General features: G+C 45.1%; 1 protein-coding gene across 1 annotated transcript; it reads right to left on the bottom strand.

Annotated features, from left to right (window-relative positions):
* Window positions 1–1422: 1422 nt before the first annotated feature.
* LOC101400131 (cytochrome P450 2B11-like) lies at window positions 1423–20972 on the bottom strand. The gene is made up of 9 exons (XM_004441567.3): window positions 20802–20972; window positions 17437–17599; window positions 17162–17311; window positions 15443–15603; window positions 13805–13981; window positions 13142–13283; window positions 4919–5106; window positions 4607–4748; window positions 1423–1613 (listed from the first exon to the last, which is right to left on the bottom strand). Exons 1-9 carry the CDS (start codon window positions 20970–20972, stop codon window positions 1423–1425), a joined length of 1485 nt encoding a protein of 494 aa, XP_004441624.1.
* Window positions 20973–21982: the final 1010 nt, after the last annotated feature.

Raw genomic sequence — 21982 nt, forward strand, 5'->3', positions numbered from 1 at the left:
GGAATTTTTTTTTTTGAGGAAGATTAGCCCTGAGCTAACATCTGCCAATCCTCCTCTTTTTGCTGAGGAAGACTGGCCCTGGGCTGACATCCATGCCCATCTTCCTCCACTTTATATGGGACGCTGCCACAACATGGCTTGACAAACGGTGCGTCAGTGTGCGCCTGGGATCCGAACCAGCAAACCCCAGGCCACTTCAGCAGAGAGTGTGCACTTAACTGCTTGCACCACCGGGCTGGCCCCGAACATTGGAATTTGACCTCTCCATCATAATAAATTGTTTTAGAGCTTTGCAATCTGTACCTTGAAAGGGAAAAACCCACCAAGGTAACCCAGATGTACTAGAAAGGGGAAGCTGGCTACGTATCCAACAATTGGACTGATTAATATGTGAAGCAAAGGCATGAGCCTATTGCTTGAAGACATGCCATCGGAGCCCCATTCAGATGTGGATTGAATAAACAACCATAGTATCAGATAACTTTAAATGACATTCTCCTAGTTAATTAAAAGATTTTGTGCTTAAGCTCTGCTGAGTGAAAGAGGCTAGACACAAAAGACTGTGTGATTCTGTCTGTATGAAATGTCCAGAACAGGCAAATCCACAGAGACAGAAAGTAGACTGGTATTTGCCAGCGGCTGAGGGGAAGGGGAATGGGGAGTGACTGCTAATGGGTGTGGGGTTTTCTCCTGGGTGATGAAAATGTTTGGAACTAGATAGTGGTGGTGGATGCACAACATTGTGAATGAACAAAATGCCACTGAATTATACATGTTAAAATGGTTAAGTTTTGTGAATTTCATCTTAATTTTAAAATATAGATTGAGGGAGAAGGAGCTGTGGTGAAGAGTTTGAGTTCTAGATCCAGGCAGACAGTGTGAATCCTGCGCCTCCACTCACTAGCCCTGTGACCTCAGACAACTGATGTCACTCTCTGCCCTCTGTTTACTCATCTGTAAAGTGGGCATGATCACTGCACCCACCACAGGGGCTAACTGGATAGGATTCTAGTGTAGTCATGTATGCACAGATCATGGAGCACAAGGAGTTGATAAATGGAGGCTGTGGTTGTTCTGGGGAAGGAAGTCACTCGGGGTGGGCTGTGGGGCCTGGGAGGCAGAACTGCAGAGATCGTGAGCCAGGTTTCCTCTTTTAGCTCCCGTTTCTATATATACACCACTTCTGGAAATCTTTTAATAGAGGAAAGGAAAACACCTCCTTGAGTCTTTAGAAGAGCTGCGGCATGATGGAAGGAGCTGAGACGGAAGAAAGGACTTTCCCATGGAGGCGGCAACTGAGGAGGGGAAGGATACAAGCTTGCAGTGTGTCTCTGGGAAGTGGGAAGACATGGAGAGAGTCAGGGGCCAGTCTCTGCAGAGGTGGGGATACTTCATGACCCTGGAATCCTTAGACCCCCCTCCTCAGCACCCTTGGCGGGGCAGAAAGCTGATCTGGTACACTGGGGGCAGTTTGCCCACACCACTCTCCTGGGGTGTGAGGTCGATGTCCTCAGGGGCCACGGGGCTGGCCACGGAGAAGTTCTGGAGGATGGTGGTGAAGAAGAGGAATAATTCCATACGAGCGATGCCTTCGCCAAGACAAATGCGCTTCCCTGTGGGCACAGATGATGATCAATGCGGGCATGAGGCAGGTGCATGTTCTTTGCCCCGTCACATGCCCAAGCCCCAACAACGGTGTCCATTGCAACAGATTGGCATGAGTTTGGCCTTTAACCTGCAATCCAGGGTGGATTTTTAGGGGGTTCCAAACCCTGTGAATCCAGGTGCGAATCTTTGGTGGATGTGCCTTGCACATTTTTCCAGGAGAGAGTTTGTAGCTTCTGTTAGATTTCCAAAGGGTTCAGTGGCCCCGCAGAATCTAAGGACCCAATTCTGGTTGGATGTGTGTGTGTGTGTGTGTGTGTGTGCATCACGTCAGCATCCACATGTATGTGTGTGCCTATTTCTGGCATAACATTTTTAATGTCCTTCATTTCTAAGATGGGGAGAATGGTAGCTATCTCATAGGGCTATTGTGAGGGTAAATAAATAATATTTGTAAAAATTCTTAGAATTCTCTTCTGGCTCCTATTTAGGATCCCATAAATGTAGTTAGTGCTTTGTGTTTGTTTCTGGGTGTGTGTGGTGGGGAGTGTGTGTGCGGTGTGTCCCTGGCACTGTGTGTGAGTATCTATCTCTGGGATGTCTTGTTGTTGTTTTTAAGTTATTTATTTATTTATTTTTTGTGAGGAAGAATGGCCCTGAGCTAACATCCGTGCTGCTCTTCCTCTAATTTATGTGGGATGCCGCAACAGCATGGCCTGACAAGTGGTGCGTCGCTGCACGCCCAGGATCCGAACCCGGGCCGCCAGCAGCAGAGCGCATGCACTTAACCATTACGCCACGGGGCCGGCCCCTCAGGGATGTCTTCTTATCTTAACCACAGAGCCACACGCTTCAAGAGTTCTGAAAAATTCGCAGAGTGTACGTAAAATTGTGAATGAGAGTGATGCACTTGCCATGGGAGTGTATGGCTTCCATCAGATTCTCAAATGTGTGAAGACCCACTCCCCTCAGTGGGTTATAAACCATGGACTTGGAGAGAATTGAGGAAAAAGGGAGCTGAAAACTCAGGCAGAGACACTGAGATCCTCCTCCTTAACGTCCGTGGATCATCACCTGCATGCTGACAACCATGGAAGGTCACATCAAGGACGGGTTTCCAAGCATTTGCTAGACCTTTCAAGTTGACAGACATTGTGCCCATGTGGAGCTATCTGGGGAAGGGTCCACATCTTTCTGGCACGTCCAGAAGTTAGGAAACATGAGCTTAGAAATAGTTGGGGAGGGTCTCCAGGCTGCTTCTCCTCCTGTAACTGGTTCTGGGACCCAGCTCTTTCCAGAACAGCCTGACGCCTGTTATCTGCTTCCCACCCATCCTCCCCATCCCTGGGACTCTCCATTGGACAAGCTTTGGTATTCCTGTGACTCGAATACCTTTTGGCTTGGCTTGTCTTTCCTTCTGCCCATGGCAGTCTGGGCTGGTCTTTTTCTCTGTCTATGTCTCCTGTCAGGCACTGTTTCTCTGTGTCTCTTCTTTTTCTGCTTTCTTCCATGTTGTTTACCTCCCTGTCTCTGTCTATTTGGATCTGATCCTGTCTGCAACTCTCTCTCTCTCATTTCTCATCTCCCTCTACAGATCCCTTTTCTCTCCTTTACTATTTCTTCTTCTCTGCTTATGTCACTCTCTTTTTTCTCTCTCTTCTGTTTTACTCCCTCCTCTTCCCCCTTACCCTCCTTCTCTCTCCTCCTCCTCCCTCCTTCTCTTTCTCTCTCTCCCCTCCTCCCTCTATTGTCTCGTGTTCATTCTGAGTTTCTTTCCACCACTGTCTCCCCTGTCTCTATCTCCCTCTGTGTCTCTCTCTGTCCCTCTCTCTGTTTCTCACTCACTCTATCCTTATCTGTCTGTCTCTGTCCATACTTCCTCACCTCTCTGTCTCTCTCTAAACATAGCACAGGACTATTGAATGGATAATTGTCTCTCACCCCACCACATGGCCCTCAACTCTCACTGAAGATGAAGTGAGGGAGGAGGCCATTGCACAGGGCAGAGCCCAGGCCCTGGGTCACTGAAGTCACTGATGGGTCTCAAGACTAAGGATTAGTTTCTCTGGGTCTTCCTTTCTACTAAATGAAGAGGAGTCTGGGACTAGAGGTTTTCTCTGGATGGGGCCAAAAAGTGGAGAACTGGGATAGAGACACATCAAAGCATGTCAAGACCCTCCCTGTCTTCCCCGTGCCAACAGGACAAATCTAAATTCCCCCCAACGTTCCAGTCCTTCTAGTTGAGCTCCTCACCCTTCTCCCCTTCTGTAATCCACACCCCAGGTTGCCTGTGTTCTTCTAGTTTTTCAGTGCTCCACGCTGTCTCCTCCTTCAGGTTTTTCCCTTGCTGTTCCCTCCACCTGAATCACTCTCCAGTGGCTGGTTGATTCTCAACCATGAGGTCTTTGCTTAGAAGTCAGTTCTTCAGGTAAGCTTTTCCTCACCAACTACCAAGAGTTGTCAGTACTTCCTATTTTGTACTCCCAGAGCCCCCTTCAGAGCACTTATCACAATTATGACTAATTTAAATTGCCCCTGTGAGCACTTACTTTTTGTCAAGCCACCATAAGCACATTTCAGATGTTAATTCATTATGTTAGTTATTATGTTGTGACCATATGATGAATGACCATCTCCCTTGCTGGACAGTAAATTTCTTGGGGCAGGGACTGTGTCTCTATGTGACTTGTCAAATGTATTATCTTCAGCCACCAACAGAGCATTGAGCTCAGAACAATGCTCAACAGAAATTTTACACATGAAGATGTGGAGAGGTTAAAATACTTTCCCAGGGTCAAGCTTACCAAGATGTGCCTTTGGGGCATGATCTCACTTCTCCAGCCCCCTGTAGGGTTGTAGTCAAGATGGAGTGGGTTAATACATGTAAAGCAACTGGTATATATTCACTACTCAATAAACAAAGACCTCTCCCTGATTGCCTCAAGGATGGGATGGCACCTGCACTCTGATGTCTGGGAAAGGGAATATATGTCCAGCTTACCTGTGGAGAAGGGGATAAAAGCTTCAGTCTTCCTCACTGCCCCACTGGCATCCAGAAAGTGGTCAGGGTTGAAGGCATCTGGTTTTTCAAAGTAATGTGCGTCATGGAGAGCAGAGCTCAGGATGGGAAATACTTCAGTGCCCTGAGGGAGGGTCATAAGATCAAAGATAATGCCATCGCCTTCCCCACTCCACCCCTAAAAACAAAACAACAGGGTCCCAGTAATAAAACCAACAGGAGGTCAAGTTTGGAGATGAGGAGAACCCAAGATGCCCACTATTTGGAGATGTGCTTGAACCCAGGTGGTCTCACCTTGGGGATGATGTACCCTCGGAAGTAAGTGTCTTTGGTGACCACGTGGGGTGCGCCAAGGGGGGAGAGGTCTGAGAATCTCTGAATCTCGTGAATGACTGCATCAGTGTATGGCATTTTGGCTCGGTCATCGAGGGCTGGAGGGCGCTGTGAGCCAACCACCTGATTAATCTCCTTGTGGACTCTCTCTGCACAGAAGAGTGGGATCAGTGAACCTCATTTCAAAGAGGTATTTCAGCAGGCACTCTGCTCTATGGGCCAGTGAGCCAGGAAATACCTCTGGTAAAGGGTTAGGTTATTAGGTTACTGACACCCCAGAGAGCAACCAGCTTAGAGTGGGCGAGGAGGGTAGAAGCAACAAGAATTCTCACCCGTTGAAATCTAATGAATGTTATGGATCTCTGCTCACATGCACAGGTAAACACAGACACACATTTACTCACAGGTGCTACATTTTGCATTGAATTTCAGAGTAACAACTCTAGGCTATGAACCTGTCAAAATTCCCCGAGTAGAAAAATGAACTAATATTTCTTGTATATGTAGGATAGATGAGACACTCTGCTAGGTGCTCAGGAAGGTAACAGTGAAATAGACAAATAGATTAACCCATGGACAAGTGGATAGATAAATGAATACAGCAATCAGCCAACCTATGGATCAATTCATGAATGAAAAGATTGATGAATAGAAGAAAATTAATGAATCTATGGATGTATTTACTTATCAATCAATAGATGAATTAATGAATCCTTAGTTAATAAATATTTCATAGACAAATAAATCACATGAGTGGATGAATGGCCAGATTTATGGAGGAATAAGTGAAGGAATAAATTAGTGAGGGAATGAATAAATAAAGGAATAAATAGATGGATGCATTGAATGATAGGTTAATAAATCAAGGATGAATAAATGAGTGAATTATCCAATGGACAAATGAAGGAATAGATGGATGAAGGATGAATTGAAAGAATGACTGATGGAAGGATTAAGGAATGAGACCTAGAGGGGCGGAGTCAAGATGGCAGCGTAGGCAGACTCTGAACTCACCTCCTCCCGTGGACACAGCCAATTTACAACTACTCGTGGAAAAATTACCCCTGAGACAGAACTGAAAACTGGATAAGAGGAACTCCTGCAACAACGGACAATCCTAACTGGGGTAGAAGAGGCAGAGACTCCCTTCTGGAGAGGAAAAACGCCGCTGTTACAAGCCGCCAGCTTCACGGCCGCCGGGAGCAGCTCACAGGTACGCAGCCTCCCTGGAGGCGCGGGGCCCTGAGCCGGGGAGCGCCCCCGCTGTGGGCATTTTGTGGACCCAGCACAATTGAGACCAGCGGCATAATATCTGACTTTGCCTGCTACTAAAGCATTGGGTAGCACCCCCAGAAAACCCGGTTCACAAAGAAACTAAAACTGGCTCTTAAAGGGCCCGCGCATAAACTCACCCGTTCCAGAAAGCATTCTAAAATCACCAGAAAGAAAGGTGCACAGTGCTTCGGTGACAAGAGACTCACCTAATAGGCCCTGAGTGCATCTCGGTGAGGGGTGAGACCTCTCCAGGGACTGGGACATTGGCGGCGGCCATTGTTGTGGCCTGGTGTGAGCGTGCTGACACAGACGCCATTGGAGTTCTCCCTGAGACCTGCTAGCCCAGGGTCTGCTCCACCCGCTAGAGCACCGATTTAATCCAGCTCAGCCAGGGCAGGCAGCCCACCCTAGAGACTAGCCCCACCCAACAACAAGCCCTCAGGCAACGTGTGGGCCTGCATAGATTGGTGACTGGATTCTCTGCAGCCTGGCAACTGAGCTGACTTGAGCGGGGCAGGGTGTGCACAAGGAGCGGGTGGAGAGTGTGGGGCGGTGGCAGAGTGTGTGGGGCTCCCGCCGTGGAGAGACTGGGTCCACTTGGGAGGTCGGGCGCTCACACGGGGCAGGACTGTGTTGACTGTGTGTGTGGACCTGTGGGCGGCAGGGCTTCTCAGCCACAGAAGACTTGTACTTCTCAAAGACCCACATAGGAGGTTTGCTCCACCTTCCAAAACCTGAAACAATTGGGTGCTCCTGTGCCTGAGGGCAGCCCCACCCAGCTGCAATCCTCAGAGAGCTGACAAGAGACCTAATAGGCTAGAGGCTTACAGCAATTGTAAGGCCCTGAGCCTAACAACCTGCCACGGTGGGGGCCTACTCACTTAAAAGAAATACTGCAACACAAATGTGGTATTAGAACTTGCAGCCAACTGTGGTGGGGCTCCCCACAGCTGATAAAGAGACTGAAGGGCCCACAACAACTACAAGCAGCTGAGCATTACAACAGCTGGCCAGGAGCATAACTCAGCCTCCCTGGGTGCCTACAGGGAGGGCAAACAGGCCACAGCAGAAGGATACACGTAGCCCACATAGGGGTCACCCCTGGAACATTGAGAACTGAGGGAAGCACACTGGAAGCCTCCTAAGCCATCACTTACATAAGGTCACCTATCCAAGAGCAGGAGACGTAGCTGACCTACCTAATACGTAGACACAAGCACAGGGAAAGAGGCAAAATGAAGAGGCAAAAGAATACATTCCAAGTAAGGGAACAGGACAAAACCCCAGAAAAGGAACTTAGTGAAACAGAAATGAGCAACCTACCCGACAGAGAGTTCAAACTAAGAGTGTTAAGGATGCTCACTGATCTGGGGAGAAGAATAGATGGACTCAGTGAGAATGTCAACAAAGAAATGGAAGATATAAAAAGAACCAATCAGAAATGAAGAATACAATACTGGAAATGAAAAACTCATTAGAGGGACTCAAAAGCAGAGTAGAGGATACAGAAGAACGGATCTGTGAGCTGGAAGAAAGACTAGAAGAAATTACCCAAGCTGAACAGGTAAAAGAGAAAAGAATTAAAAAGAGTGAGGACAGTCTAAGGGACCTCTGGGACAACATCAAGCGCACTAACATCCGTGTTATAGGTGTCCCGGAAGGAGAAGAGCGAGACAAGGGGGCAGAGAATCTATTTCAAGAAATAATAGATGAAAACTTCCTAACCTAAGGAAGGAAACAGACATCCAGGTACAGGAGGCACAGAGAGCCCCAAACAAGATAAACCCAAAGAGGCCCACACCAAGACACATCATAATCAAAATGTCCAGAATTAAAGATAAAGAGAGAATCCTAAAAGCCGCAAGAGAATGTCAAGTTACATACAAAGGAAACCCCATAAGGCTATCAGCTGACTTCTCAGCAGAAACCTTACAGGCTAGAAGAGAATGGCATGATATATTTAAAGTGCTAAAAGGAAAAAACTTACAGCCAAGAATACTCTACCCAGCAAGGTTATCGTTCAAAATGGAAGGAGAGATCAAAATTTTCCCAGATAAGCAAAAATTAAAGGAGTTTGTCACCAAGAAACCAGTGTTACAAGAAATGTTAAAGGGACTGATTTAAGGGGAAAAGAGAAGACCACAAATAGGAAAAATTATCTATTTCCACGATTAGAACGTAATGGATACAAATGCACAAAAAGAGGTTGGATATGATATCAAAAACATAAAAGGAGGGAGGAGGGTAGTTAAAGAGTACAGCTTTCAGACAGAGGTCAAACTAAAGTGACCATCAATTCTGTATAGAAGAAGTAAGGAACAGAGAAGGACTACTAAAACACTGAGGGAAAAAAAAAAAAGTTAGAAAATGGCAGTAAGTACATACTTATCAATAGCTACTTTAAACGTCAATGGACTAAATGCTCCAATTAAAAGGCATAGGGTGGCTGACTGGATAAAAAAACAAGACCCATATATATGCTGCATACAAGAGACACACTTCAGACCTAAAGACACTCACAAACTGAAAGTGAAGGGATGGAAAAAGATACTCCACGCAAATGGCAATGAAAAGAAAGCTGGGGTAGCAGTACTCATATCAGACAAAATAGACTTTAAAACAAAAACTGTAAAACGAGACAAAGAAGGGCATTACATAATGATCAAGGGAACAATCCAACAAGAGGATATAACACTTGTAAATATCTACGCACTCCAATGTAGGTGCACCTAAATATATAAAGCAATTATTAACAGACATAAAAACAGAAATAGACAGTAACACAATAATAGTAGGGGACTTTAACACTCCACTTACACCAACGGATAGATCATCCAAACAGAAGATCAATAAGGAAACATTGGCCTTAAACGACACACTAGAACAGATGGACCTAGTAGATATATACAGAGCATTCCATCCAAAAACCGAAGAATACACGTTCTTTTCAAATGCACATGGAACGTTCTCCAGGATTGATCACATATTAGGCCACAAAACAAGTCTCCATAAATTTAAGAAGATTGAAATAATACCAAGCATCTTTTCTGACCACAAAGGTATGAAACTAGAAATCAACTATAGGAAGAAAATCAGAAAAGCCACAAATACATGGAGATTAAACAAAATGCTACTGAACAACGACTGGGTTAATGAAGAAATCAAAGAAGAAATCAAAAAATACCTGGAGACAAATGAAAATGAAAATACGACATGCCAGAATTTATGGGATACAGCAAAAGCGGTTCTAAGAGGGAAGTTTATAGCAATACAGGCCTATCTCAACAAACAAGAAAAATCTCAAATAAACAATCTAACAATGCACCTGAAGGAACTGGAAAAAGAAGAACAAAAAGCACAAAATAAGTAGAAGAAGGAAAATAATAAAAATCAGAGCAGAAAAAAATGAAATAGAGACCAAAAAAACAATAGAAAAAATTAATAAAACCAAGAGCTGGTTCTTTGAAAAGATCAACAAAATAGATAAACCTTTAGCTAGACTCACCAAGAAAAAAGAGAGAAGGCGCAAATAAGTAAAATCAGAAATGAAAGAGGAGAGGTTACAACAGACACCTCAGAAATACAAAAGATTATAAGAGAATACTATGAAAAACTATATGCCAACCAATTCGACAATCTGGAAGAAATGGATAAATTCTTAGAATCATACAACCTTCCAAAACTGGATCAAGAAGAAGTAGAGAATTTGAATAGACCAATCACCAGTAAGGAGATCGAAACAGTAATCAAAAACCTCCCCAAAAATAAAAGTCCAGGACCAGACGGCTTCCCTGGTGAATTCTACCAAACATTCAAAGAAGACTTAATACCTATCCTTCTCAAACTCTTCCAAAAATTGAGGAGGGGGGGAAGCTCCCTAACTCATTCTACGAAGCTGACATTACCCTGATACCAAAACCAGACAAGGACAACACAAAAAAGAAAATTACAGGCCAATATCACTGATGAACATCGATGCGAAAATCCTCAACAAAATACTAGCAAATCGCATACAACAATACGTTAAAAGATTATACACCATGATCAAGTGGGATTTATTCCAGGGATGCAGGGATGGTTTAACATTCGCAAATCAATCAACGTAATACACCACATTAATAAAATGAAGAACAAAAATCACATGATCATCTCAATAGATGCAGAGAAAGCATTTGACAAGATCCAGCATCCATTTATGATAAAAACTCTGAATAAAATGGGTATAGAAGGAAAGTACCTCAACATAATAAAGACCATATATGAGAAACCCACAGCTAATATCATCCTCAATGGTGAAAAACTGAAAGCTATCCCTCTAAGAACAGGAACCAGACAAGGATGCCCACTGTCACCACTCCTATTTAACATAGTATTGGAAGTCCTAGCCAGAGCAATCAGGCAAGAGAAAGAAATAAAAGGGATCCAAATTGGAAAGGAAGAAGTGAAACTGTCACTATTTGCAGATGACATGATTTTATATATAGAAAACCCTAAAGAATCCACCAGAAAACTTTTAGAAGTAATAAACGAATATGGTAAAGTTGCAGGATACAAAATCAACATACAAAAATCAGTTGCATTTCTGTACACTAACAACGAAGTAGCAGAAAGAGAAATTAAGAATACCATCCCATTTACAATTGCAACAAAAAGAATAAAATACCTAGGAATAAACTTAACCAAAGAGGTGAAAGATCTGTACACGAAAACTATAAAACATTTCTGAGAGAAATTGAAGAAGACACAAAGAAATGGAAAGATATTCCGTGCTCTTGGATTGGAAGAATTAACATAGTTAAGATGTCCATACTTCCTAAAGCCATCTATAGATTCAATGCAATCCCTATCAAAGTTCCAACAACATTTTTCACAGAAATAGAACAAAGAATCCTAAAATTTATATGGAACAACAAAAGACCCTGAATAGCTAAAGGAATCCTGAGAAAAAGAACAAAGCTGGAGGTATCACACTCCCTGATTTCAAAATATACTACAAAGCTATAGTAACCAAAACAGCATGGTACTGGCACAAAAACAGACACACAGATCAATGGAATAGAATCGAAAGCCCAGAAATAAACCCACACATCTATGGACAGCTAATCTTTGACAAAGGAGCCAAGAACATACAATGGGGAAAAGAAAGTCTCTTCAACAAATGGTGTTGGGAAAACTGGATAGCCATATGCAAAAAAATGAAAGTAGACTCTTACCTTACACCATACACAAAAATTAACTCCAAATGGATTAAAGACTTGAATGTAAGACCTGAAACTGTGAAAGTTCTAGAAGAAAACATAGGCAGTACGCTTTTCGACATCAGTCTTAGCAACATCTTTTCAAACACCACATCTGACCGGGCAAGAGAAACAATAGAAAAAATAAACAAATGGGACTACATCAAACTAAAAGCTTCTGCACAGCAAAGGAAACCATCAACAAAACGAAAAGACAACCTAACAATTGGGAGAAGATATTTGCAAACCATACATCTGATAAGGGCTTAATCTCCAAAATATATAAAGAACTCATGCATCTCAACAACAAAAAAACTACCAACCCAATTAAAAAATGGGCAAAAGACCTGAACAGACATTTCTCCAAAGAAGATATACAGATGGCCAACAGACACATGAAAAGATGTTCAAAATCACTAACTCTCAGGGAAATGCAAATCAAAACTACAATGAGATATCACCTCACGCCCGTCAGAATGGCTATAATTAACAAGACAGGAAACAACATGTGTTGGAGAGGTTGTGGAGAGAAGGGAACTCTCATACACTGCTGGTGGGAGTGCAAACTGGTGCAGCCACTATGGAAAACAGTATGGAGATTCCTCAAAAATCAACGATAGAACTACCATATGATCCAGCTATTCCACTGTTGGGTATTTATCCAAAGAACTTGAAAACACCAATTTGCAAAGGTACATGCACCCCTGTGTTCATTGCAGCCTTATTCACAATAGCCAAGACTTGGAAGCAACCTAAGTGCCCATCAAGGGACGAATGGATAAAAAGCTGTGGTATATATACACAATGGAATACTACTCAGCCATAAGAAACGATGAAATCCAGCCATTTGTGACAACATGGATGGACATTGAGGGCATGATGCAAAGTGAAATAAGTCAGAGGGAGAAGGTCAAATACCGTATGATTTCCTTCATTAAGTAGTAGATAATAACAACAATAAACAAACACATAGGGACAGAGATTGGATTGGTGGTTACCAGAGGGGAAGGGGGGAGGGAGGAGGGTGAAAGGGATAATTGGGTACATGTGTGTGGTGATGGGTTGTAATTAGTATTTTGGTGGTGAACATGATGTAATCTATGCAGAAATAGAAGTACAATGATGTACACCTGAAATTTTTACAATGTTATAAACCAATGTTACTGCAATAAACAAAAAATTAAAAAAAAAAAAAAAAAAAAGGAATGAGACCTAGCTCACAGAAGGACAGATGGATGCATGAATGAATGATCAGGCCAATGAATCGATGACAAATCATTCATTGAATTAATCACCATTTCAAAGGATCAATAGATGAATCAATTGATCCAAAGAGAGAATGGAAGTGTATGTTTTTGGATAAATCACAGATAAAAGAATCTGAAAATACACGTTAATTAATGAATAAAAGGACAGACTGATGAATGGACGGATGGATGGATGAGTTGACCTTTAAGTGATCAGAAAAAACAGTAGAAGAACAGATAGACATATTTGTACATCCATCCACCAACAGGACTGGCCTAGTTGTGGGCTCCTTCAAAACCTGCAGGGCTCCATGTATAAGAGGGGAAAGTGCCCTCTCTCATTGATGAAGTAACACTAGCTTCACTTCTGTAGTTCCAAAAGGGGTCAAAAGATCCCGTTGATTGGCTGTCCTTAGCCCACCCACCTGTGATGTGGGGGTATTTGAGCATGAGCAGAAATCCGTAGCTGAGAGTGGTGCTCGTGGTCTCGGTGCCAGCGAAGAAGAGCGCAAGCACAGTGTTGATGAGGTTCTGCTGGTGGAACTCACTGTTGGGGTCAGACTTCTCCTGGGCCCAAGGGATAGGGCTCATATCACAGGAGGCTGAAGCCTCACCCCACTCACCTCTCTTGGGGTGCCCTCCACCTGTTTCTGGGTCTCTCATACCGTCTGACTCCTTTTACTTTCCTCTATCCTCTGTGGGTCCAACCATATATCTCTGTCTCTCTCAGTCTCTCTTCACTCTGTCTGGCTCTGCTTCAATCTCTCACTCCATCTCTTTGATATGTTTGCCTCTCTTCTTCTCTCAGCCTTTTTCTGCCTCTGTGGGTCTTTTCACCTGCTGCTGCGTTTTTGTCCCTTGTCCTGTATTTCCAGTATCTCTCTCTCTCTCTTCTCCCTACTTTCTCCTTCCTTTCATGTTGCATTCTGTTCCCTCCCGCATCTCCCCTCCCTTTTCCTAATCTCCCCTCCTCATCCTCTGGTCTTCGCTCCCCCTCTTTCCCACTCTCTAAAACTTTCCCTATGTTGTTCTCACCCTTCACTTTTCCTCCCTCCACTCCCCTCCAACTCCCCTCTCCCAAACCCCACTTTGTCCATGCGGAGCAGGTAGGTATCGATGAAGTCCCGGAGGTTGCTGGGGTCCAGGGTTTTACGGTGCTCCTCCACACTGCGGGCAATGAAGACGTTGATTTCCTGCAGGTTTTTGTAGACTTGCCTGTGTGCGCCAGGAAAGTGCTTCAGGAAGTCGGGGAAGAGCTCAAACACCTGAGGCAGGAGGTAGAGAAGGGACTGTGAGGTCCTCCTGGGACTGAGAGAGCCAGTCACAGGGAGGGGCAGCCCTGCTGGGCCCTAAAACCTCCAAGCGGAATCTCTGTCTCCCTTTATCTCTGTCTCTCTGTGGTTCTGTCTCTGTCTCACTCTTTCTCTCTCTGTCTATATCTGAGTCTCTCGCTCCCTGACTCTATGTCTCCTTGGAACTTTTATTCTCATATTTTTCTCTTTATTCATCTTCCTCTCTCATCCTCTTGTGTTTTCGTTGGTCTCTGCCCCACCTCTCCGTCTCTCCTTTCCACCTCTCCTTATCTCTGTGTGTCTCTCCTTCTCATCATCTCTCTGGGCTTCTCTTACCCACCTCAGCCAGTTTACCTGTTCTGCTCAAACCTCTCTCTGACTCTTTCTATCTCTTGCATCTCCTTTGCTGTGTCAGGCATTGATAACAGGATGTTTACACAAGATGAGCTTACTGGTGACTTAAGACTATTTATTTATGTTGGAACATATTTGTATTGTTTTGTGTCATTATAAACATAATATCTAACTTGTTGCAAATAATTTCAAAAAATGCAGAAACGTATCAATGTAAAATTCCTTCTCATCCCTTGCTCAGTAGATAATCACTGTTAACTTTCTGGTAGATCTCCCTCCATACTTTTCTCTCTCCATGGTTCTCTAAGGGAAGAGATAATTGAAACCACTTGCTGGGCTTGTCTCAGCTCCTTGCCCTGGGACTTATTCCAGTTTTGTAGTAGTCCTACCTGTGAACGTGACATACACCTGGTGAAGAACAATCTCCAGGCATATGTTGTGCCATTTAATTTTTTTACATCAATATACAATAGGTGTATTTCCAGATTAGTTGAGAAAGAGAAACATTGTTTTTTTTTGTCAAAAAGTGGAGCATATTCCTTTATAGTCTCAGAGAAATTTTTGAAATATTGAAAGGAGGAGGAGAAATGGGGAAAACGAAGAAATGCAATTTTGTATTTTCATGTATCTTTGAATTCTTTCAAGTGAGGGATTTTGCAGAAGACAAAGGCAAAGATTCAGAGGAAGCAGGGGCAGAAGGGTACAGAGCCTCAAAGTCTGATTCATTCTCTGTCTCACCCCCCCCCCACTCTTTTCAACTTTCTCTCTTAGGATCTCTTTGTCTCTGCCCTTCTTTGTCTTGTTTTCTCTCTTTTCCTCTCCTCTTCTCTCCTCTCTCTTCCAAGGCTTCACTCCTTAGTCTCTATTTCTGCCTCCCCTTCACTCCTCTTTCTTTCTCTCAGTCTCTCAGTCCCTGTTCTCACCCACTGTCCCTCCCTCCAGTTCTCAGTCCCTGTCTCTTCCTGCTGTCTCTGCCCTTCTTCCAGCCCTAAGCTGCATTTCTGGCCCCCAAAGCAGATCACTCCTTTCCCCTTCCCTGTATGCCCCCTTGTCCCCACTGTCGCTCAGCCTCTCCATGACCTGGCTAGAGAAGGAGCTGATGAGCACAAAGGACTGGTATATCAATTCCAGGAGCCACATGAACTCAGGATCTCTGTAGGAGAAGCGTTTTCCAAAGACAATGGAGCAGATGATGTTGGCGGTGATGGCGTGGAAGAAGAAGGTAGGATCCCGGAGGGCTCCTAGGGGGAGGAGACACAAGTCACTGGACACAGACTCAAAGGCCTGAGCATTTGGCTGCTGCCCCAGTTCTGTGTGACTGTCCTCCATCGCTCAGTCATGATGAAGAAAACAGGACCAGGAACTGCTAACACTCACTAGCCTGTATTATGCAAGTCCTTATTGTAAGTACTTCACATAGTGTTTTATTTAATTCTCACCGCAGCCCTGTGAGGAATGCACACTTCTGTTATTAACCCTACTTCACAGACGAGTAGACAGAGAAGTTATATCATTTGACCAGGGTTACCCAGCTACTCATCAATGGGACTAGGACTCAGACCCAGGCCACCCAGCTACAGGGCTCTGTGGTTGGACCCCACTCAGGCCCCAGCTCTGACTCTGGGAGCAGGGAGAGTTCAGTCCCACAGGGCAGGGGTGGCGAAGAGCAGGTTTTCAGTCAATTGCATGTGCAAATTAAAGAACTCTGCTCCCCCTGTCCCTTATCTGTCACTCCCCCTTCATCTCTTCTCCCCACCTGTCAGGCTCTGGTCTTTGGGAATCATTCTGCACTTGTTAGTTGATGTCTGTGTAGCCATGCTTGGCCCAGTTGGAGGGAGGGTGGGCTGTGAGCCCAGGAATGTCAGGTGGGTGCAGCCTCTTTCTCTGAGTCTCACTTGTCCATCTTCTCTTGTTCCCCAGCAGACCCTTTCCTGAGCCTGTCTGTCTGTCTCTCTAATTTTCTATGCCTTTCCTTCTCTCTGCCTTTTTTCTTTCTGTCTCTCCAAGCCTCTTCTACTCTCTCTCTTCTCTCTGCATGTCTCCCGTGGTCTTGGTCCCTCCATCTCTGTCTTTGTCTCTTTCTCTGTCTCTCTGTGTCACTCTGTTTCTTCCTGTCTTTCTTCTCAACGCTCTGTCTCTATTCTTCTGTTGCTCCCTGTGTCTCTGCCTCTGCCTCTCCCTCCCAGTCTCCACATTTATGTCTTGCAAATTGTTAAGAAAGGACCCTGTCACCTTTCTGTCTCATAAACACTCGTTCATGGAGAATCCACAAACAACCAGAAGTGCTTCTTTGATGGCCCATCCAGTTGCCTGAGAGCAGAATACCCATCTGCCCTCTTTGCTCACTGCCAGCTCACCAGCAGTTCACCCACAGAAAGGAAAACTCAGTTCATCATTTTCAAAATGTGTATACTTTTCACTTTTCTCTCTCTGCTTTCTTTTATTTAAGTCTTGTTTTTTCTTTGATAGATACAATTAATCCAATGCATTGGTTTCCCTGAATGTAAGTAAACAGCGTGCTAATTTCTTAGTCTATGTCTTTGGGTTGTTGTCGACACTACACACCCCACATCTCTTCTGGCTCCCCATGTCCGTCTACTGCTCATCTCTGTCCATCTCCATGCTCCTCTCTCTGTCCCTGTCCCCCAGTCTGATGGTCTCTCAGGCTCTGCCTTTCTCTATCTCTATCTCTACCTCTATTTCTCTGCCCACATCTACCCCTCTGTCTTTCTGTTGCTGTGCACTACACTTCTCTCCTGATTCACTGTCCTTCTTTCCTCCCCGTCCCCCGGGGCTCACCCTTGGTATTCCGCAGTTCCTCCAACAGACACTGAGCCTCCTCCTGAATCCGCTCCTCCACACTCCGCTTTCCCATCCCGAAGTCCCTCATGGTGGCCAGAGAGAATCGGCGAAGGGTTCTCCAACGGTCCCCGTTGGCAAAGACCACACCTGGGGGTGTAGAATTTGGAAGAAGACTCTGGGTCCCTCTTGACCCCTTATCCTCCCTTCCCAGAGTCACCTGCCCAAGCCCCATCCTCCATCCTCCCCCTCCTCAGTGTTTCTGAGGTCCTTACCGTATCCCTGGACAACTGGGTCAACGACAGCGATTTTCCCCCGGCCAGAGAAGGCCTCAGCTTGGTCCACGAGGGCCTCCCGGATGGCCTCTGTCCCACACAGCATGACCACAGGCCTTGGCCCCAGGTACAGGGTGAAGACATCCCCATATTTCTCTTGGAGCTGCCAAGCATACCCGCCCACAGTGTTCTGTTAGTCACTGTGGACATCTATGACTACCCCAGTTGTTAAACCACTGAAAGACTTACATTAAATTGATGATTAGCTGCTGCCCCCAAGACCCTCCAACTACTGGATTAATCTCACACCCAGGCAGGGTCCGAGCGCTTGGGACCTTACACAGTACAGATGGTTAAATACTTCTAATATCAACCTCGCTCATACCCTTGAGTCTATCCAGATCTCTCCAACATCACAACTAATGAATCATCCTTCTTGTGACCCAACTTCAACCTGCTCTCTGTCTCCTGACAATTTCCCCAGAGAACTACTCTGAATCTCCTGCCTGGTACACATTAAGAGAAAGTGATGGCCATCTGTGGGGTGATTATGAAATTTGAAAACTTATCCATCAGTACTGCCACTCGGGAAACACCTCAGCTGTACTTACTGAGGCTGAATGCATGTTTACTCAGTGACTCAGCAACTTCACTCTCAGCAAAATGCCCAACCACAAATTGTGTGTGGATTCACCCAAAATATGAAGAAGGAGACACATAGAAGCCTTATTAGTGAAATGTTCAGCACCATCGATACAGAATAAAATGCAATGGTGTATTCATACCATGGAATACTATGCAGCAATGAAGAAGACCAAACCACTGCTACACATAACAACGTGAAGGAAATTCACAGATACAATTCTGAGTGAAAGCAACTAGACGCAAAAGAGTCCATATGTCATAATTCTATTTATAATATGTTCGATAATAAATAACACCAACTTATGGTGTCAGGATAGTGCGAGGGTAGTGACTAGAAGGAGGACATGAAGGGGGTTTCTTGGGACAGGCCGTGTTGTTACTTATCTGTATATCATTTACATGAGTATGTTCATTTGAGAAAATTCACTGAGCTGCACACTTATGATTTGTGCACTTTGTAGGGTGATGTTAAACTTCAATAAAAAGTTGACTTGAAATCATAAAAAGGCTAAGTTTACTTAAAACTTACATTGATCTCTGCAAAGCCTCCTCACTGATCTCCCTACTTTCATTCCTGTCCCCCCTACAGTCATTTCACCTGCACCCAACCCACCCTACCCCACTCCAAAGCCAGAGTAATCCCATTAAAATGTAAATTAATTAATATCCCTAACCTGCTCCAAAAACTCCAGTGCTCCCACTGACCTGAGAATAAGACCTGAAGTCTCCACTATGGACCACACGGCCCTATATAATGCCACCCCATCACCCCTCTGACTTCTCCTCCCACTCGCCTCTTCACTCACTCAGATCCAGCCTCTGTGTTGTCCCCCAAATATGCTGAGCTTGCCTCCTGTTTTAGGGTTCTTGCACTGACACCTGCTTCGGTCTGGTGCCTTGCACCTGCATCTTTCAGGGTCTCTGCTCAGAAACTAAGCAAGACCGAGCCTTTCCCTGCCCGCTCAATCTAAAGAAGCTCCCACCACTTTCTAAAATATCACTCTGCTTTATTTTCATCATAGCTCTTGTCTACCTAATATTTCCTTATTTGTTTATTTTGTATCGCTGTCCAATGCCACATCATCAATGCCTAGAATATTCCCCAGCACACAGAAGGTGCTCAGTAAATTATTATTGTGTGAGTGAATAAATAAATGAGTGGATTGAAGTAGCTGCCATTTAACTTACTATCCACCAGGCTCTATGCAATATCCCATTTAATCCTCATAATAGTCTTAGGAGGAATACATTCTTGTGGTCACCATCTCATTTTACAGAAGAGGAAGCCGAGAGTAAGAGTAGAGTAATGAGTAAGAGTTAAATCTGGAACACGAACCCCAGGTCTGTCTGACTCCAGAAGGATTTGGGAGCATACGTGGGAATGGAGGAGGAGCAGAGCCACCCTCCCAACCCTTCCCATCATGATACCCACTAGCCCATGCCCTCTCACTCTATCCCTCTCTCAATCTCTCTCACTCTCATCCTCTCTCTCTCCACAAAGATGGAATGATAATGGAGGATCATGGACAACTTGAGGATCCTTGGAGGGTCTATGGAAGAGCTTTAGGGGCTCTGGAACCCTCAACATTTTATGCTAAATGTGCATGGATATTTGTAGGAGAGGGAGCCCACAGCTTTAATCAAATTTCCAAAGTATACAGTGATCCTCAAATTGTTAGGCAGCTTCAGTCTACAAGGGCATTGGAGATGAAGAGACCTCTGTGCTGAACCTAGCTTCCCCTCTGTGAAGTCCCAGCTGTGTGTGACTGTGGATGAGTGCCCTCCCCAGGCTGAGATTCACTGTCTGTACCTCTACGATGGTGATATTACCTCTCCAGCCGTCTTGTTGCAAAGAAGACCTGCCGAATTTCCACTACAATGTAGATAAATCCTAGCCACATATTTCTGAGTGAAGAAACTAAGTTTACACAAGGAGTTTACACAAAAGCATGGCACCTTTGTGATACACTAAAGACAATGAAAACTAAGCAATATGCATTGGATACCTCGATATCTGCGATAAAACACTCTCTATTAAGCAAAGGGTTGACAAGCACAAGATTCAGGAGCGTGGTCGCCATGGTGGGGGAAAGTGGATGGAGGAGCACGGGACAGTTGGAAGTTACTGTCAGTGTTCCATTTCTTCTGTTGGGTAGTGGGTTTATGGATGTGGATTATTATTAATAACTAAATAGATCATCAAACATGAAAACATGCCTGGAAAGCAGTGATACAGAGCCTAGTAAATACTCAGCAATTACTGGTAAGCACTCTGTATCTGGCCCCCCGTCCTGTTCTCCCTCCCTTCTCCGCGTTGTGCTGGCACTGCCATGAGCCAGTCTTTGCTGTCTTTCATTGACAGAGGAGAAACCTACTTGACTGGTGCCACTGCCCATTTTTGTCTCTTCCAGTGGTGAGCAGGCACCCAGGAACACGACAGAGGGTGGCAGAGGAAGGAGAAATTCTAAACCTACTGCTCACACCCAGGGCCTCTTCATGCCCACTTGCCTGCTCCGGGAACAGTGCCCACGCACTTCCAACTGAGCAAGGACACCTCTGAGAGTCTGACCAGCATCCACCATGCTTCTGCTCCATGACCTTAATCACCAACCTTCACACATCCCGCCCCTGAGCCTGGAAGGCTGCCTCACTCCTTCTGGGGAGTGATCCCCATATGGAGGCAGGGAGCCATCCTCAGACACTGTTCACCTGTGTCTCACCCTCAGGATGGATTTCAGTAGTCCTCTTCTGTCCATCTGCAGAAGGTTCCCCAAGAAGGGCAGAGGACGGGGTCCTGGCGGGAGGTGGCCTTGGGCCTTTGTGCAGCCCTTGGCTAGGAGAAGCAAGATTCCCGTAAGGAGAGCAAGGAGGAGGAGCACGCTAAGCTCCATGGTCTCAGTCTGACTGCCTTCCACACCACTGCAGCCTGGAGCTGGGCTTTTATCCTGAGCCTGCCTCCCCACCCAGTTATGTAACTTCCTCCCTTCCTCACCAAATCCCTCATCATAGTCCAGGAGTGTCAACTTTCACAGGAGGAGCTAAGGGAACCATGATTCCTGCTCTGGCAGCCCAGTGACCTGCTCACTGCCTACCTCTGCACTCCCTCCCTAGATGCTGGCAGAGATACTGTGGTAGAGATACCAAGGTCCACATGAGTGTGTGTGTGTTTATTTTTCTGGGTATGGGTGAGCATACACTGTCTACATGTTTTCACCACATTTCTGTGTTTATGCTTGCATGTGTTTGTCCGTGCCTGCTTCCATCTTTGTGTGTGCTTGCATAATTTTCATACGTCAAAGTGTATTTGTATTTATGTGAACATGCTGATGTGTGTTTCTGTGTATGAGTCTGCATTTGCTTATGTGTATATTTTTGCCTGTGTGTGGACTTATGAGTATTTATATGGATTCATACCTGCAGATGTGTTTGCATTTGCATGGTGGTCGTGGTATATGTCCCTGTGTGTGAATCTGTTTGTGTTTTTGTGACAACCATAGATGAGAGTGATGGGAGAAACAGAAGGAGGGGGAGAGACACAGAACTGGTGAGACTCAGAGGAGGAGAGGGTCAGGTGGCGAGAGACAGAGAGATTGAGACCTGGCAGGTTGAGTGTTGGGGTCCTCTGGATGTTTGATTGCTCTGACCAGCACCAGGCGGTTCTCTCCCTGCCTCTGGCTCTGTCTTCACAGTGCAGGACTTTTCTTTGACCCTCGCTCACAATCTGTATGTGTATTTCTCTCTCCTGCTTTCTCTGTCTGTCTCAGTGTCTCTTTTTCCCCCTTAGGACTCTGAGCTCCTGGAGTCCAGTTGATTGACATCCTCTGGGCTTGCGTCTCTCTCCTCTAGCAGGCTCATTCCGTGTTTGATGAACATGTGAATGAATGTGTCCATGTCCACCTGG

Source organism: Ceratotherium simum, chromosome 33 (genome assembly GCF_057802395.1).
Source record: "Ceratotherium simum simum isolate JZ-2026a chromosome 33, ASM5780239v1, whole genome shotgun sequence".
In the NCBI taxonomy this organism is placed as follows: domain Eukaryota; kingdom Metazoa; phylum Chordata; class Mammalia; order Perissodactyla; family Rhinocerotidae; genus Ceratotherium; species Ceratotherium simum.

Bases quoted from the DNA above. Each gene is read 5' to 3' on its own strand.
- LOC101400131 (XM_004441567.3), bottom strand. From the start codon at position 20,972: ATGGAGCTTAGCGTGCTCCTCCTCCTTGCTCTCCTTACGGGAATCTTG. The intron at 17,312-17,436 runs GTAAGGACCTCA...CTACACCCCCAG, and splicing joins CCCAGTTGTCCAGGGATACG to GTGTGGTCTTTGCCAACGGG. The intron at 13,284-13,804 runs GTGGGGTTTGGG...CCTTGGGCCCAG, and splicing joins ACCTGCTCCGCATGGACAAA to GAGAAGTCTGACCCCAACAG.